The sequence below is a fragment of the Ambystoma mexicanum genome, chromosome 2q, assembly GCF_040938575.1.
Source record: "Ambystoma mexicanum isolate Mex_15411 chromosome 2q, UKY_AmexF1_1, whole genome shotgun sequence".
Lineage (NCBI taxonomy): Eukaryota > Metazoa > Chordata > Amphibia > Caudata > Ambystomatidae > Ambystoma > Ambystoma mexicanum.
Window position 1 is genome coordinate 196815273 of NC_090924.1, and position 17393 is coordinate 196832665.

Below are 17393 nucleotides of genomic sequence, written 5' to 3' on the forward strand. Positions count from 1 at the left end.
AAATGATACACAACTCTCTACAAGTACATAATCCCAACAAGAACAACAAAAATAACCAGTCCAATCCCAATAGCCATACAGGCCACATGCACCTCCACTGCCAATTCTGAACCATAACTCCAGCAAAAACAATGCAAGGAAACAGTCCCTGCGCAATAGCTGTACAGGCTGCATACAGCCTCGGTGGCAGCTCCTACGCATATCCACAACAAGAACAACAGAAAGAACCAGTCCAAACCCATGAGCTATACAGACTACTTACACCTCCACTGCCAATTCTGAAGCATAACTCCAGCAAAAACATTAGAAGGAGCCAGCCCCTGCGTAATAGCTGTACAGGCTGCATACAGCTTCTACGCATATCCCCAACAAGAACAACAGAAGTAACCAGTACAGGCTCAGTACCCATACAGGCTACATACACCTCCACTGCCAATTCTGAAGCATAACTCCAGCAAAAACATTAGAAGGAGCCAGCCCCTGCGTAATAGCTGTACAGGCTACATACAGCTTCGCTGGCAGCTCCTGCACATATCCACAACAAGAACAACAGAAGGAACCAGTACAGGCCCGGTACCCGTGCAGGCTGCATACACCTCCATTGCCAATTCTGAAGCATAAGTCCAACAAGAACAACATCAGGAATCCGCCTCAGCTCCTTAGCCATGCAGACTGCATATACCTCCAGCAGCAGCTTTTTTGGCATAACCCCAACAAGAGCAATCAAAGGGGCCCATCCTTGGGGATAAAGACTTTGACAATCCACTTCAATCTGGTTTATGTAGTAAGCACTCCACCGAGACTGCTCGCTTGCATCTCTACACATTTTTCTCTGATGCTCACCACTCAAAACTCTCTTGTATACTCATCTTTCTTACTTCTCTGCCTCTCTCGGCCCTGTCAATCACTCCTCTCTCCTGATCATTCCCAGGGTCCTTGCATTTTGCAAATCTCCTCTAGCTTAGAATTCCCCTTACCTGGAAATGTTTTCCTTAAAATCTCCCGGAACATGCAAATCTCGGCCCAAACCTCTAGCCGCTCCCCCAAGGATCGGTCCTCAAATTTCTGCTCTTCACCCTCCACTTCCCTGTCCTAGGTAGACTTAAGTTGTCCTTTGGCTTTATTTATCACCTCTTTGCTGTCGACATCATTTCCACATGTGCCTCCTTTATCCCAGCCATTTCCGAACAGATTACCCACCGTCTCACTGCAATTCATCTCTGGGTGACTCTTAGCTGTCTCTTGCTGAATACTTTGAAACGGAAGTGATCTTTCTTCCACAGCCACATCTACACTCCCCATTTCCATCTCCTTCCTGCCTAACCTTCTTGCTCCCTTATCCAAGGCTCACAAACTTGAGTTCTTCTTTTGACAGTGACATCCAACTGCAAACATCCATCACTACGACACTTCAGCTGCTTAACCTTCTCAACATTCAGAATATGTGTTTGTCACTTACTCACCACTGTATGAAAACTCTAATCTGATATGATATGATATGATCGTTTATTTATATAGCGCCTATACACAATGTGTTTCAAAGCGCTTCAAGGCAAGGGAGGGAACAAGGGAAAATACAATGACATTCTTACAGGCCATGAAATTAACTATCGTACTCGGCCTGACGACATTTCAGATAGTGCAAGAGCTAAGACATAGATAAGGAAGGGAGGGGGAGAGTGGGAAGGAAATGGAAACAGACAGGCGACTACCGTACTAGGCCTGACGACATTTCTGGTAGAGCCGGAGAAAAACAAAAGGTGAGGGAGAGGGGTGCAGAAAGGGAGGGGAGGAACAAAACAAGCAACTATCATACTAGGCCTGACGACATTTCAGATAGTGCTGGAGGGGTGCTCAGCAAACTTGACTACTGCTCTTGCCTACTCTTTGGCCTTACTGCTTCCCAACTTAACTTAGCTACCCACACTCTCGACAACCTACCCGGATTCTGATCCTCCCCCAGTTCTACCTTCCAACACCATGCATGTTGCTCTTCATGCTCTACCATCTCCTTTTTAGATTTGTCTCCTAGTCTTTAAAGCTATCGATGAACTTGCTCCTTACCTGTTTGACTGTATCACTGTCTACTCACCGTCTTGTTTCCTCTGCTTCTCTTCTGCATTAAACCCCACTGTCCCATGCCTCCCTGTGCCCCCTCTTGCTTCTGCTCTTTCTCCCTTCTTGTCCCGCCACCACTGGAACCCGCTGCCCATCACAATCAATGCCGGCCACACTGTGGATCTCTTCAAAGCGCAGCTTAACCTTTGCATACTTGCTAAAGAGGGAGCTCCAACATCCTTCCTACCTGACTCTACCACTCCAATCAGTGATTGATATTAATGTAACTTTGTATATGTGTACGGCACTCCTCTTTAATTTGTGGCACTTGTACCCCTAGGTTGATGTTACCTTTGGGAGTCACTCGTTTTTTGTGTCCCACTTTGTTCTCACCTTCATTAACTAGCTCACTACTTGTTCTCATCTTTGTGCTGTCGTACAGGCAACCTTCGTGGGAATGCTTCCACCATCCGTAAATGTAGTCATCCCTGTTCTTCAAATAAATGCAAAAACAAGCTTAAAGACTCTTGCCTAAGGGTGTTTGCATAAGCATATTGCCCCCTGAGAGGATCTGTGAACCTGTTCCGTTGTTCTGGTTAAAGTTGATGAAGAACACATCAATGCATTAATGATGTAATGTGGAACGATCCGGACGGGTGGCATCACCCGCCGCAGGACCCCCCGTGATGATGATGCACCTGTGCATGCAGAAGTGAGCTGCTCAGCTAAAATGCTCGGGTAACAGAAGCGTTGCCTTTTTGTTTAGGTTCATGAGTACGAAACAGAACTGGAAGATGAGCGCAAGCAACGAACCATTGCCGCCGCTGCCAAGAAGAAGCTAGAGGTCGACCTGAAAGATCTGGAAGGACAGGTGGACTCTTCGAACAAGAGCCGGGACGAGGCCATCAAGCAACTGAAGAAGCTGCAGGTGCGTAGCCTTCCCTTGGGTTCTAGGTGCGAGGCAGGTCATGGCAAAGAATATCCGTTATGCTATGGTATGTGCTCTTTGTAGTACGGTTATCTGCCATTGGTATGACCCAGAAATGTTTTGGCCGTCTGGCCTGCCGGCTCGTCCCGTTCCGGGTTACTGGTGGCCAAAAGTGCATCATACAGGCCTTTGAGTACGAAATTGCAGAATGATAAACATTTGGCATATGTTTGATTTCAAAGTGGATATTAACATAAAGTTGCATGCAGAAAAGCATAACATTTTAGACTATCGATTAACTGGTAATGCCGTGGTTGCGATGTGCGTGGTTGCCATGTGGTGTGTGGTTGGCCATGGCATGGTGCATGTCCGGCCGCACTCTAGCATGGCCCCATGAAAGGATTGAGTGGAACCACTTTTAAGTGCAGCTATGTTTATGGTGCAAAACATTTATTAGAACAAAAAGGCTTTGGCAATGTTGCCCTTTTCATAAAAAAATGCAATTGTACATTGATTGCCATCAATTTGGACTCAAGCATGCATAGCAACTAAGTTTAATTCATTGCATTGCCACTGCACTCTTGTGCTCGCCTTCTTGAAAAGAGGGGCCTTGTAAATTCTGATTATGTCATGAGGACGGTATGCAGTCTTTATATCGAATATTTTTTAAAGAATTAATTTTTATCAAATTGTTTTAATGAAAATGTTTATAGAGAATGCATTTAGGGGTGGGGTAAAGGGTTACATATTTTGGTTGGGGTGGGTTTTTAAAGGGTTGGGAAACGGAGGTGCGTTCTTTATAAATGACTTCGGTATAAAGACATGTAACCCATGAGGACATTGTTCTGCACCTCATTTACTGGCACGCCGGGTTATTTTGGAGTGATATTTCTATAACATGACTGATGTCGTGTTTTAAGCGGGGACTGCAATCTAACTATAGGATGGAGAATCTGGACAACGGTCGTGGGGAAATGATCACATAGCTGTGCTCACACAGGGTTCATATTCTGCAGTGATGAAGCAGTGATAACATGGTTCCCATGAGATGGCAGTACCTACATGACAATAACAAAGCAATGAACGTAGCAGCAATAATGTAGCAGGGATCGAATGGCACGCGTAATACATCAGTGATAACACACAAGTAATAATATGGCCGCAATAACACAGCGCAGGTAACGTAGCAGTGAACACGCCTGTGACAACGTAGGAGTGACCATATAGCCTTCATCACATATTAGCACCCAAGGCGGCAGAATCCGGTGGCTCGGAATGTGGGCTTGAACCGCCAGTATAAGCCTGCGTTCCAAGCTGCCTGACGGCTGGCTCTCCCCGCAGCCATGTTCTTCCCACACTCTGTCCACGTTTTTTTTTCTTTATTAACCCGCAGCTTTGCTCGGGTCGTTAACTGGGGCCGCGGGCTGTTAGCTCCCGATGTTGCCCATGGAACGGGTACATAAAGCCACATTAAGTCCATGGGTCGAACATAGTGTTCAGCCGGGCAATCAGGATTGAGGGTTGAGAGCAAATTTCAGGCACTATACCCAGTTACTTGCTCGCAATGTACCATTTTTCCCAGGCTGGGTTGAACCGAACGTTCCCTCGGGGCAGGGTGGGTTAAAACAAAGGACCTACTCTGCCCCCGTGCCATCCCCCACAACCCCCCACCTGTACGTTTCTCGAAGAAGAAGCCACTTGCATCCCCTGGATGTCTGCCGCTGTACACTCCCGTCTTCCCTTTGTACGCCGGCGATGCTTAGAGGGCACATCTCATGCCGCAGAGAGTGCATGGTGCCATGTGTCCCATAGGATTGCATTGGGGCTAGAATTATTTTAGGCGCAAGAAAGTGCAAAATAGCAATATTTTGTATTGAAAAAGCAGGAGTCTCCCGCCTAAACCGGGAAGGTTGGCATGTGTGGGTGAGTGATACTGTAACCGTCAGAACAGGAGTGAACATGTCAGTGAAAACACAGAAGAAATGACATAGCTGTGAAGAAATTATTGATAAAATAGCAGTGACCACCGGTTCCATGTGTTTTTACCCCTGATTATTTCATCACCAAATGTTTCATTTTTGAATTTTCAGTTTTTAAATTCAGTGCGATAGCAAATTTGCATGTAGAAAAAGCCCCCGCAGCCCCTATTTCACACCCAACCCCACCCTCGCCCCTACAAAAGTTTTCCCCTTTCGCAAGTTTAGTATCTATACCTTAGTATACATTGTAGGTACATTTCTTGAAGATGAATATTCTGCACTGAAAATGCGTGCTGTGAATTTTCAGCATTGACGTTGCTGGATACTGTGAAAACATAGCAGTGAACAGATTAGTGATACCATAGCAGTAATAGTAATACAGTGACCATGTGTCAGTGATGGCACAGTAGATAACATGTCAGTGATCTCAGTGAACACAATGCAGTGATAATTTATAACTGGTTATTTATAACGCGTTTAATACCCAGAGGTTTCTAAGCTTGGACCCAGGAATTGAACCTGTGTTGCTCCACGTCGTCTTGCTTCTTTTATTTGAGGGGGTCACTATACACCACCCACCCTACCCCTTATATCGCCCTCCTCACCCCCTCCATATTATTCAATGTTTTTTTTCAGCAAAACCTTTTTTGGCAAAAAGTGCTGCGAAACAAAATCAGGCGATTAATCCCCTATTAATTAAGTACTCTTTTGCAACCCGCTTAATACCAGAGATGAGTCTCTAAGCACGGGACTGGGATTTGAAGCTGTGCTGCTCCCGGCCCCCTATCTAACAATTCTCCTGCGTGCTGCCGTGCTCAGTACTCACGGTGGGGACACACTGCCTCCTGAAAAGGAGCCTGGATGATCATGACGATTCTGCTGTCGGCAGAATCGTCTCGATTGTGTGGTCATCCTGAGGTGATCCTGCACCACTCCAGACCTGGTGCAGCCGGGATCAGATAATAATGTCCCCATACATAATGCCGCCTGGAAAAGCCATTGACAACATTATATATGGTGACATTAGGTAGAAGGACGGGTTGGGTTACAGGGATGTCCCTACTCCCATTAAAAAAAAAGCGGTGTTTGCTGCAGTGTCCCCCGCATTCTCAATGTAATAATGTCTCTGCAAAAAACGGCGACTTTTTTGTCAGGGGACATTTTTGCAGGGAACCCCACAGCCCGCCTTGTTCGGCCTCTCAAATGGATTTCCGAAGAGTTGGTCTTGGGGGATCATGGGCACTTCCTGGGAATGGGTGAAATGAAAAGTAAGGCATTCCTCTGCCGTGCAGTCTTGTTGCAAAGCCAGGACATAATGAGCATCCTCAGCGTTGATGTAGCGACTTTAGGTCTTTAGGTCTTTAGGTGATCTCTCTGGAGAGATGGATTAGTGTAGGCCGAGAAGCACACAACCGACAGGGGGACTATCGATTGTACCCTTCTGTAGGGAATTTACATCCCGCCAAGTGTTTTTGGGAATAATTCTGACATGGTTTTAAGGTTCATACCTGCGAATAGACCACAAGCAGGCGTTACAGTTCTACTATCCTTCGTTGGGAGGCAATTGTATCCGTGTTCAAATTCTTTCACAACTGCTTTCCTCCTTTAAGGCTCAGATGAAGGACTACCAGAGGGAACTAGACGATGCCCGAGCGGCAAGAGAAGAGATCTTTGCGACAGCAAGAGAAAATGAAAAGAAAGCCAAGAACCTGGAAGCAGAACTCATCCAGCTTCAGGAGGTAAAGTTACCAAGTGAAATCGAGCACGTCAAAAAGTTGTATTTCACGAAATGTTTTTGGGGTTAGTAAAGCAGGGTTGTTAATTGGCTCCTCTGTCAGATAATGACATGCATGTCCCACGTTGGTGTTTTGGAACCATCGTTAGGTTTCTGTTTTGCCTGATTTGACCGATAGGGCTGATCTCATTCGTCCTTGCAGGACCTGGCCGCTGCTGAAAGAGCCCGTAAACAAGCAGAGCAAGAAAAGGAAGAGTTGGCCGAAGAACTTTCAGGCAGCTCAACTGGAAGGTAAATACTATTGGCCTGATTATCGCATTACGGGAGGACTCCTAACTATAGCGTGACCCCGACTGTAGTTGAAATCTCAACCGCACTCCCTAATCTAACTGTTTACAGCACTGACAAATAAAATCACCCATCTGCAAGAAGAATCAGACTTTGGGACCAGCTGGCAAGCTTGTTTTTACAAAATACATTTTATTTGTTTAAAATTGTTTTTATTGAGCATTTCAACATGCAAAGAAAGCCAGGTCACAACCTGGCAACAGCAATATGAAACACCAGAAGAAGAATGCTAAACTTTAATCTTTAAACCCGCTCTCTCGCCTCCCCCCAGCACATAACCTTACCAAGCCCAGCCAGATGCCGGGTACAGAAAGCACTAGGAAGAAACAAGACACAGGCAAGACAGTCCAGGATGGCTGACATAGTGAGGTCGAACATTATAACAAAAACACAGGGCAAATTACAGTAGATGAACAAATCAAGTAGGGATGCCATGGCTCCGGTAGCACAGGAGAGTTACTGTTATTTGGACTCTCAAGTTTACAGCAGTGTCCAGATTTAACTGTTTCACAGTCACAATTGCAGAACCCAGAATAACAACAAAAAGGGCACTAACCTGTACTCTTGGTCTTCTTATTTGAAGATTATAAGGCTCACCTATCCTCCTCCACCCTGCCTGGGAACTTGCACAATGAGAAGAAGACAGGGAAACCCTCGTAGGGAATAAAACCCTGTTGTGCCGAGGAGTGGAGATCAGCTGGAGGATGCTTTGGTCCCAGATGAGTAGTCCGGTGTCAGAACGTCAGTAGTTACGAACTCGCTATCTCGGACTATCCTAAACAATGAACATAGATTAATTATACGGGCAAAAGTATAAATAAATCTTTCTTCTAAGCTGCTGTATACCTTTAAATCTGTGAGTCTGGGGTCTGAGAGAAAAATGATACAGCTGATTCCAAAGGTATCTGCGAGTGTGAGAGAGAAGCAGAGTTTAGTTAATATTGGAAAAGGAGAGCAGTAATAGGGGAGTAAACGGACGTAGTAGAAATCCACTGGAGTTGGACGGCACGATGATTGTATTCTGTTGGGTTTGCACTGCTTGTTGGGAATTGTAGTCCCGAAACTGAGCGGGTGAATCTGGGAGAGTAGGGGAATGTTTAGTAAGGTAGCAGTGGAAAAGGCGTGAGCGGAAGATGGGAAAGAGGTTCTATACGTACTGAACTTTGAAGAGCTAACAATTCCTGTTGCCGAGTGTAGAGAGATGACACTACTAATGTTCGGGTAATGAGAGGAACCTCACTACGGAAAGGGGAAACAGGAATTAAAGAGGATTAAGAAAGAGAGCCTTCCTAAATCGAAAGAGAGCAAGTCTAGATACGCGGACTTACTTAGCGTGGCCTCTGAAAGCAGGAGCAACGCACTGCGTCGGGGAAGCTGCCGAAGGAAATCCATTCTCCGAGGCTGGGGGCCGAGTCACTTGGAACTTCCTGGTTTGGACAACTAGAGCGCTGCTCTTCCTTGCGACCTCCATGTTAGTGGAACTAGGAGCAATGTATGAAATGTGTCACCATCGTTGCCATAAGGGCAATGTCCGTGGCCCCCTGCCGGGAGCGGACGTGACAGTTACAGTCTCATAGCATTACATTCATCACTCAGGAGAACAACGGACCAGTTCTGCATGAAAGTAGACATTTCATTGTTGGTTATAGGTGGCAATTTGTCGTACGTCAAAATAGCCCATAGTTTCGAGAGCCACTCAGTCTTGGAGGGAGTGGCGGAGAGCCAGTCTCCCCGCTCTCAGCATCGCCTCAACTACTTTTTGAAAAGCATACACATCGGAGTCGGGTGCTGGCATACCCAAGAGAACCTCCAAGGGGAGTAGGGAAGGGCTCGTGCCCACAATACCTTTGATCCAGCTAAGTAGCTCAGTCCAAAAAACCTAGACCACAGGGCACTCCCACCACATGTGGTACCAGGTTCCATGTAGTGAGCACTTTCTAGGGCAAAGCGGGGATGCTCCCTCAAACATTTTGTACAGAGAAACTGGGGGGCAGTGCCAAGAGTGTAACATCTTGAAACCTTGTTCCATTGCCGAGGTGTACAGACTCCAAAAAAGTAGCCCTGAAAATACATGATTGTTATTGTCATATTATTTACATACATAAAACCATCACAATAGAAAGTAATTACAGTGTTCATATGGAGGTCGTGGATAATCTTCGTTATCCCAACTCAAGAAGACGTAAACATTTGGCCCTTGAGTCGAGTATTATCGAGCAACTGCACATGAATCACTTGCGTCAGACCTACGTAGAAAAGTGCACTTCGCTTTTAGAATACAAATGTGTTTCAAGCTGCTTGCATGTGATCTTTTGTGACTAAAGTAAAACGAGTAAACACACAGCGTGATGCGTTCTCAGTGGCTTCCAGACGTAGCTATGATAACAGCAGCTGACCCAGAAACTTCCATTTCTAGACTACTTGACACACTGAGCCAAGGCATGCCCACAAAAGGTCCTCCTAGCACACGGTCCGGGAAGACGACAACATTACTCTGAAACCCTGATTACTCTCAGTAATCGCCAAAAGCTGAAGGCCACAAGTCGTGTGATACCGTTGAGAGAACTGGAAAAGCCTTTTCGCCTCTTTCCACGCAGAACCTATGCAGAGCAAGCCTGCTTCTGCATGGTCTATGTTATGGCTGTGATAGTTTCCACCACACACATTCGTCTGCTCCCAGGACATGAAAAGCTCAACCCGTTTCATGACGGGGTCATTATACCTTTACTTTATCAACGACATTTACTTGCCTCTTCTTCTTAATGTGCTTCCCTTAATTTGAGAAGCTGGAAGCAGCAATGTGACCAGATAGCTGTGGACACACGCCCCATTGCTGTATTTATCTAACGTTTTATCTACGGGCTGGCCTTGTAGTATTTTGTGGGTCAGCAAGCTCAGACCTTTTGTTTACAGTGTTTGAGCTACACAGTATGACCATAAGGCACACTGGCCTTTTTAGTTATAGGTCATGGACTTGGTACTTTAGCACCACCTATATGTTATGTTTTTAGAGAAATAATGCCTTCTACAGATGTGTATTGATGCTTGTTTGCATTGGAGGCAAATTTAGAGCCTGGGAGTTGTTTGACTGAGCTACCTTGGATTTATGTTGGCAGCCATTTTAAGATCAGGCATTTGGTATTATTCGTGTTGGCATAGGTTTTACAGTCAGGCAGATGTCATACACTCTGGGTTGCTCCATGACCAATCACAGTCGCCCATCAATGACCAGCACCAACCATTGCTCTGCCGAATATCACTGACCACTGTGTCCATGGTCACCTTTTATCGACCATGGTTACCAATGGTCAAACATTGCCAAACATGGTTAGTCGGTGTCAACCATGGTCGACCACTGCTGGCCATCGCCGTGAAGGCCTATTCCCTGGTCTTTCCATCTGGAACCCAGGAGGAGGCACGTAGTTACTGTCAGCATGGCAAAACTGTTAGATTTACCAATGATTGTTTAGTATTTTACCTGCAGTTCAAACTCAGTTGATTTCCTTTTGACTTCGGCAGGTCTGCACTCCAGGAAGAGAAGCGCCGACTGGAGGCCAGAATTTCCCAACTGGAGGAAGAACTTGACGAGGAACAGAGCAACATGGAGAACATGAGTGATCGCTTCAGAAAAGCTGTGCAGCAGGTAGAGTTAAATCCTCCAGTGTATAGGTGTAAAGCAGTCTCCCACTCCAATGTACTCCTCTCACTCTCACTGCACCTTTTGCTGTCCAGACAGAGCAAATGAACAATGAACTAGCAACAGAGCGCAGTGCAGCCCAAAAGAACGAGAGTGCACGACAACAACTGGAGCGACAGAATAAGGAGTTGAAATCCAAGCTGCAAGAGATGGAGGGAACCGTGAAGTCCAAATTTAAGGCCACCGTCAGTGCCCTGGAAGCCAAGATTGCACAGCTGGAGGAACAATTGGAACAGGAATCTAGGTATTTCACACACAAGCACATAAGAGCCTTATTAAATCTATGTATTACAACCATGCACAACAAGCATCGAGCTCTGATTGCCTGCATACATAGCGGGAATTGACAAGCAGGTCACAATGCAAGCCACCCAGAATGGCCTTGGGGTCTGAAAGCTTTGGCTCTGCAGATGCTTTGGAGTGCAACTCCCTTCAGCCTTAGCCAGCATTGTTATTGGAGTGGGATGAGGTAAGTGGTATCCTAAAACAACCGAAGAGCCACAGCCTGCGAAGGAGAAACAACAGGCAAACCCAGGTGTATTATGTACCACTGTGTCTTGTGCCTGTGATTTGAAAAGCACTAATACGAGTTGGCAATCTTTAACTAATAAGAACATAGTTTGCATGGTCGGATATGAGCGCTACTAATATCCTCCAAAAGAAAAAAGGAATGGGCACATTTATCAAAAGTAACCATTTGATCATTTTAATTTATGTTTGTATTCATTAACAGGAAATAGTGCCTGGATCAGAAACTTGTAGACTGTGCCATCTAAGCTGGACTCTAACGCTCCCTCTGTTCTGATCCTCCTGGATCTCTCTTCTGCTTGTGACACAGTCATCCACTCCATCCTCATAAACTGTCTCCATGATACCCTAGGCATGATGGACTGGGCACTGGCGTGGCTGACCTCCTTCCTTTCAAACAGACCTTCCCAAGTGCAAATGGGTCCTTTTCTCTCCTCAACCTCACTCTCTACCTGTGGTGTCCCTCAGGGCTCTATCCCATCGCCTCGGCTCTTCAACATCTACCTAGCCCCTCGGGTCCACCTGATCTCCACTTTCTCCCCTCATTTCCACTGTTATGTAGATGAGACACAGCTCTCTTTCAAGCTGCCTTCCTCTACCTCCTCCTCCCTCATACCCGACTGCCTCACTGCTATTCAGGCATGGTGCTCTGCCAATGATCTTTGTCTTAATGCCAGTTAGACAGAGATCCTTCTCATTGGGATGCCTGCTCCTTCCCCCCACTCAAGCCCAGCGACTGCCTCCCTCCAGCCCTAATATCTCTCCACTGGCTCCCAGTGACTGCAAGGATCACATTCAAGACCCGTTGCATCACCCAGAAGGCTGTCTGGGGCCTGCAACATCTCTACATCCAGCTCTCCCTCCCTAAAGACCTCCCAGGTAGAGTCCTTTGGTCCTCTGGCTCCAACTCTCTGCAGGTCAAACATTTCTCCAAGCAGAGAGCGGGAGGTAGATCTCTTTCCCCGGCTGGTCCCTCCCTCTGGAACGGCTTCCCCGCCCCCCTCAAACTTGAGCCGGATTTTCTTAATTTCCAAAAAACCTTTCAAGACTTTCCATTTCTCCTCTTCCTTCCGTCTCACCCTCCCGTGCTAACTCTCCCTCTCCTGCTGTGACTGTGGCCTGGTCGCATTGGAGTCATACAAGGGCCAGACCACCCCCTACCACTTCCCTTAGCATCTCCTGCCAGCATTTCCTCTCGGGCTCCCTTGCCTGGACTAGCCCAACCTGGTCTGCCCTGTTCACCACATTCATCCTCCCTTCCCCCTCCCTCTTCCCCTGGCACTTGCCGCCTTGGACCGCCCAGCACTTGCCCCCTTCCACCCTTGTGGGCACCTCACTCCGGCAATTCTCCCTGTACCCCCCGCCCTGCACTTACCACCTTGTCATGCACCACACTGTAGGATTGTCACAAGGCCAATATAACCGTTATTTGTTATTCTATTTTTGTTTCCATGTCCCCTCCCACTCCCCCATCTTGTCTTGTGGCGCCTGGAAACACTTGTGTATAGGCGCCATACAAATGTCCAATAAATAAATAAAACAGAAGTTATCGGACCCCTCCCATTACTGAGTCCTTTCACAGTCACACCCTTGGTGACAAACTAGCAAATAAACTGGGCAGTTGTGGTGGGGGTAAGATCGGAACATTGAATAGAGACAGCATATACTGACATTACAGTGTTAATGTAACATATTACATTATACATAGTTATATACAGGTGAGGATTAAAGGGGGTGATGCCACTGTATGTCCGCAATGTTTTGTAAAGCAGTCTTGAAAGCCTGAACCACAGCCATGCTCATGCTAGCAGATGCCAGGGAGATCCAGTGGTAGAGGCAAGGAGTTAAAGTGAGAGAAAGCGATGGTGAGTGAGGAACACAGGTTGGGGGACACTTGGAATGGAGGAGTATGAGGTGGGGAGTGGCTGCGTGTAGCTTTGGATGGAATGGGGCTAGATGAACCCTAGCAGAGGCATTAAAAAAGCAAAGGAATTTAAAGGGAACATCTCTACATAGAGAGCAACCACGCTAGGAGGCGATGGGTGTAGAGGAGTGAAGGACGTTGAATAGAGCGTGGGTTGTAAGGTTCTGTACTTTAATAAGTGGGACAAAGAAATAGAAGAGTCCCTTAAGGAGGCTTGAGCAGTCGGCCAACTTGCTGAAGACAAAAGTGGAATCCAGGGTTTTGGTGCCGTGATGTTAGGTGAGGCCAGATCTTGTCGATAATGAAGAGGTTGAGCTGGGCCATTGCAGCGGTTGAGGTTAGGTACAGGTTAGTTTGAGGTCACTTTATAAAGGTGGCCAAGGTTAGTAGCTTTGGTGGATCAGGTGAGGAAGATCATGTGGAAAGGAGCTGGGAGAGGATCCAAGAGGTGAGATATTAGAAGATAGGGAGGTCCATCACTTTGATTCTTTATGACTAGAGGATTAGTCTTCAACGTCCCACCTGGTGGTGGAGGGTAAAGAGACAGTTGGAAATTGACATGACAACTGAGGTGAGAAGTTGGGGAAGGAAAGAGAGATTGCAGTGTCGTCGGCGAATAGGTGGTACGATTTGATAACCTTGTCTAGGAAAGTGTAAAGAGGACAGGACCTATGTCAGATTCTTGAGGGACTCCGACGGGGATGGAGAGTCCTGAAAAGGCACCAATGTTCCAGGAGGTAGAGATGGAGCAGTCCGAGAATGCATGCCGTGGTTTCAACAAAGTAAATTACTCCAAGGTAATTTGCTTCGTCAGAATTACTTTGTGGGGAAGTAAATGTATAGATGGTTGTGAGGGTTATGGGGTAGTGGTAGGGGTGGTAGTGAGAGGCGAGTGGGGAACATGGGGTGGGACCCCCATTATAACAAAAAAGTAATTTACTTCTTTAAAATCATGTAGAACCATCAGATAGGGAGGAGGCGACCATGGTGAGAGCAGAGAGCTGGAAGCTAAGGTCTGGGAAGGCAAGTTGAACAGATGATAACAACTGTCGTAGGTAGACAAAAGATCTAGGAGGGTTATGATGCAAGAAAGGCCAAAATGTTCAGCAAGAGTGAGGAAGATGGAGGCTCAATCGAGTGCCATTCCGGTAAGGGGACAGCTACAGAATTTTTATTATCGGTGTATTACGGAGGTCGTTGAGCTCCAGGTACGTGATGATGTGGCCCAATAGAGCACACTCCAAAACAGTACAGTAATGAGGGAGAAGGGAGACCTGCCGATTATAACTTGGTCGTTAAGATCAGTAGTTGGGAAGAGCCCAAAGTCAGGTGATAGGTTAAAGATAGGCAGGATAAAAGAACAGGTAACGAGTGTGTGATCATTGACTTTTTAAGGTGGGTTGACTGGAGCAAAGTATGGGTTGCCAGCTTGGAGGATACGTGCCAGCTCAGCAGGGGTGGTGGGTGAAAATAAAAGAAGAGAGAGGGGGGTAGCAAGTGGCAGGGAAAGGGGGTAGGGTGAGGTAGGCGGAAGAGGCCAGTCAACGTGGTCCTTATCTTGGAAGTAGGAGTCAAAGTCATAAGCCTGGAGAGGAGAGGAGAGGAGAGGAGAGGAGAGCAGCCCGTGGAAGGTAGAGGAGAGCTTCCAATGATGGGAGCAGCGCAATGTGATGAGCTTGGTATAATAGGTAGAGTTGGTAGCCTCCAAGGCAGTGAGGAACAAGGAGAGGAGATTGCCTGTAAAAGGCAAAGGGAGTCTGAGCACAAGTCCGACCCTAGCAACTTAGGGGCAGCCTAATTGACACCCTAAATTGCTGACTGGAAGGGAGATATAGGGTTAGGGCTAGAGCAGTGTTTGGGGTAGTGATTTGGAAAGGGAACAGCAGAGTCAAAGTGAAGAAAGAACTGTTGGTATGTGGAAGGGTCGAGAGAGCCTGGGGATATGTCCAGTAATTGGCTAGGTAAGGAGCCAGGGAATCAGGGTTACATTTGTATTTCTTTATAGGGGAGATAGGGCTGAGGGAGAGTGGGGTGGGGTGGGACACATATGTGAGGTGTGGTTAGAGGGAGTGGGATCAAGGAAGGCGGCAGAATTCTTAAGGTAGGGAGACAGGAAGACTAAGTCAACAGTATCCTCGCATGAGAGAGAGAGTGGACCAGGCACGTGGACAAGGGAGCAGTCAGAGAGAGTCCCACATGCTGCTTTTAGGACTCCTCTCAATCCCATGAGGCATGAGAGTATCTTGACTATTGGAAAGCTATTAAGCATAGGGCAGCACTCGAGTATAGCTCAACTTGTTGAGGCTGCAATATGGGTCCTCGTGGTACCTTACACCTTGAAAACATGGCTGCTTGCGACGTTTGCGATGGGATTAGTGCATGTACGTAGGGAGCAGAAGGTCCTGACCTGTACTCTTCCTGCGCACAATGCTTCATTTGTGGGGCTAAAAAACAAGAAAGATTGGCACTGACTCAAACATCTTCTGTAAATGACGTATTGTGTTTTCTTTTCTTCCTTCTTACTCTTTGTTATTTGTGTAAGGAGAGAGAGAGAGAGAGAGAGAGAGAGAAAGAGAGAGAGAGAGGTTACGCTGCTGTACATTCTTCGGCTTCTAGCATTGGAGTATGTGAAGACTGGACGTTATTGTCTCTTTCCCCAGTTATGTCGCCTATACACAAGTGCTGGTCACTAACTAGTGTTGTGGACTGGCTCAGTGGTCAATAATCCTACAACAGTATGGCATTTTCGTGGAGGTATTTTTAACTTTCTTGTCATGTTATGCTATCTTACTATGCTTTTCATAAAAGATGTTAACAACTACTTCATTCATGTTCTGCAACAGAGACAAGCAGACAACTACCAAGACATTACGCCAGAAGGATAAGAAACTGAAGGAAGCTTTGTTACAAGTAGAAGATGAAAGGAAACAAGCAGAGCAATACAAAGATCAGGTAATGCTGCATGGCTGTAAAAGCGCGCACCCTCCACACTCCGCGCGTCAGCGCCATGGAGGGTCTTTTACTGAGCCTGGACCTCCTTTACTTTACTTTATTTATTTTTATAGCGCAGGCCATGCACCCTGAGGCTTAAGGGCACTTGACAAGACAAAAAACACACATGAAACATGAACGATAGAAACATTTGTGCTACATTGTCAGGATATTCACAATTACTATCAATACCTGTGAGCAACATCGAGATATCTCATTCATTTCAGTGGAGATTATTTGCACATGGGTGTGGTTGTTGTGAAGCCCACATTGGACTTCAGTACTTTGAGAAAGGCCCAACCCAACATTTTTCCCCACGAATGAAAGCCTCAACTACAAACATAGGTGCCATTGGTGGGTAGTTTGGGAGTATCAACCGCTACCCCTATGTTGATGCTTGCTGGCCCTGTGGACTGCTGTGCCACCCCTGTGATTTAAATCAATCCGATCATTGATCTAGTAAAAGTAAGAATGGCTTCAACTCATGCTAGGTTTCGCAGAGTGCCGTGTCCCTGCTACTAACCACTGTTTGCCAACACGCTTAAACCATGTTTCTCCAGTGGCGATCGTTTAGGAACACAGCGGCCCATGATCTGGTTTGAAGATCATGTGTTGTCCCTCGTGATCTTCTGCTATCCCTACGATTTTAGTGAGATGGCGCCACTGTCTACATAGTCTGGCGCTGCCAAATGTATTTTTAAAAGATAGGTTGTATAGGGCGACATATCTGGTTCATTATCGCCCAGGGGTCAAGTCCTAAAAATGAAAGTGGGGGGACTCATCAAAAAATGCAATGGGATGTGACGTTGCTGGAAATTAGCATAACAAGGTGAAATATGCACATTTTATTAAATTGGCTCGACATAACCACCCAATTTGCACAGGACGAATGGCATTTGCCTTTCATAAAATCAACACACACACAAAAACAAGAGAGGGTAATTTCCTCTAACAGTGTTTTTGAAAACGTTAAAAGGTGTGCATGCTTTAATTTCCAATTACCAATACAAATGTTTTCCCTGGAACTTGCAGTAGCGAAATGGGAAGTGCAGTGGTGAAGTGTCCGGCCTGCAAACCTGACCACTGTAGGTTCGATCCCCGAAGTCCGATTTAATTCATAAATTCAAAGAGGGCACTCAATGTTTCTCATTTTAGCTGGGGGGACTGAGTCCACCCTCTGAAAAAAGTGTGTGGACTCCGTCCAT

At 46.4% G+C, this 17393-nt stretch overlaps 1 protein-coding gene across 3 annotated transcripts in view; it reads left to right on the plus strand.

The window, feature by feature from the left end:
• The window catches only part of MYH11 (myosin heavy chain 11), a 222992-nt gene that overhangs the window by 185368 nt on the left and 20231 nt on the right, over positions 1-17393 (plus strand). For all 3 annotated transcript variants that reach the window (XM_069647117.1, XM_069647118.1, XM_069647119.1), the window contains 6 exons: positions 2825-2986; positions 6576-6704; positions 6903-6991; positions 10568-10691; positions 10781-10989; positions 16041-16149. In XM_069647117.1, coding sequence (XP_069503218.1) covers positions 2825-2986; positions 6576-6704; positions 6903-6991; positions 10568-10691; positions 10781-10989; positions 16041-16149 — 822 coding nt within the window. The remainder of the gene's footprint in view (positions 1-2824; positions 2987-6575; positions 6705-6902; positions 6992-10567; positions 10692-10780; positions 10990-16040; positions 16150-17393) is intronic.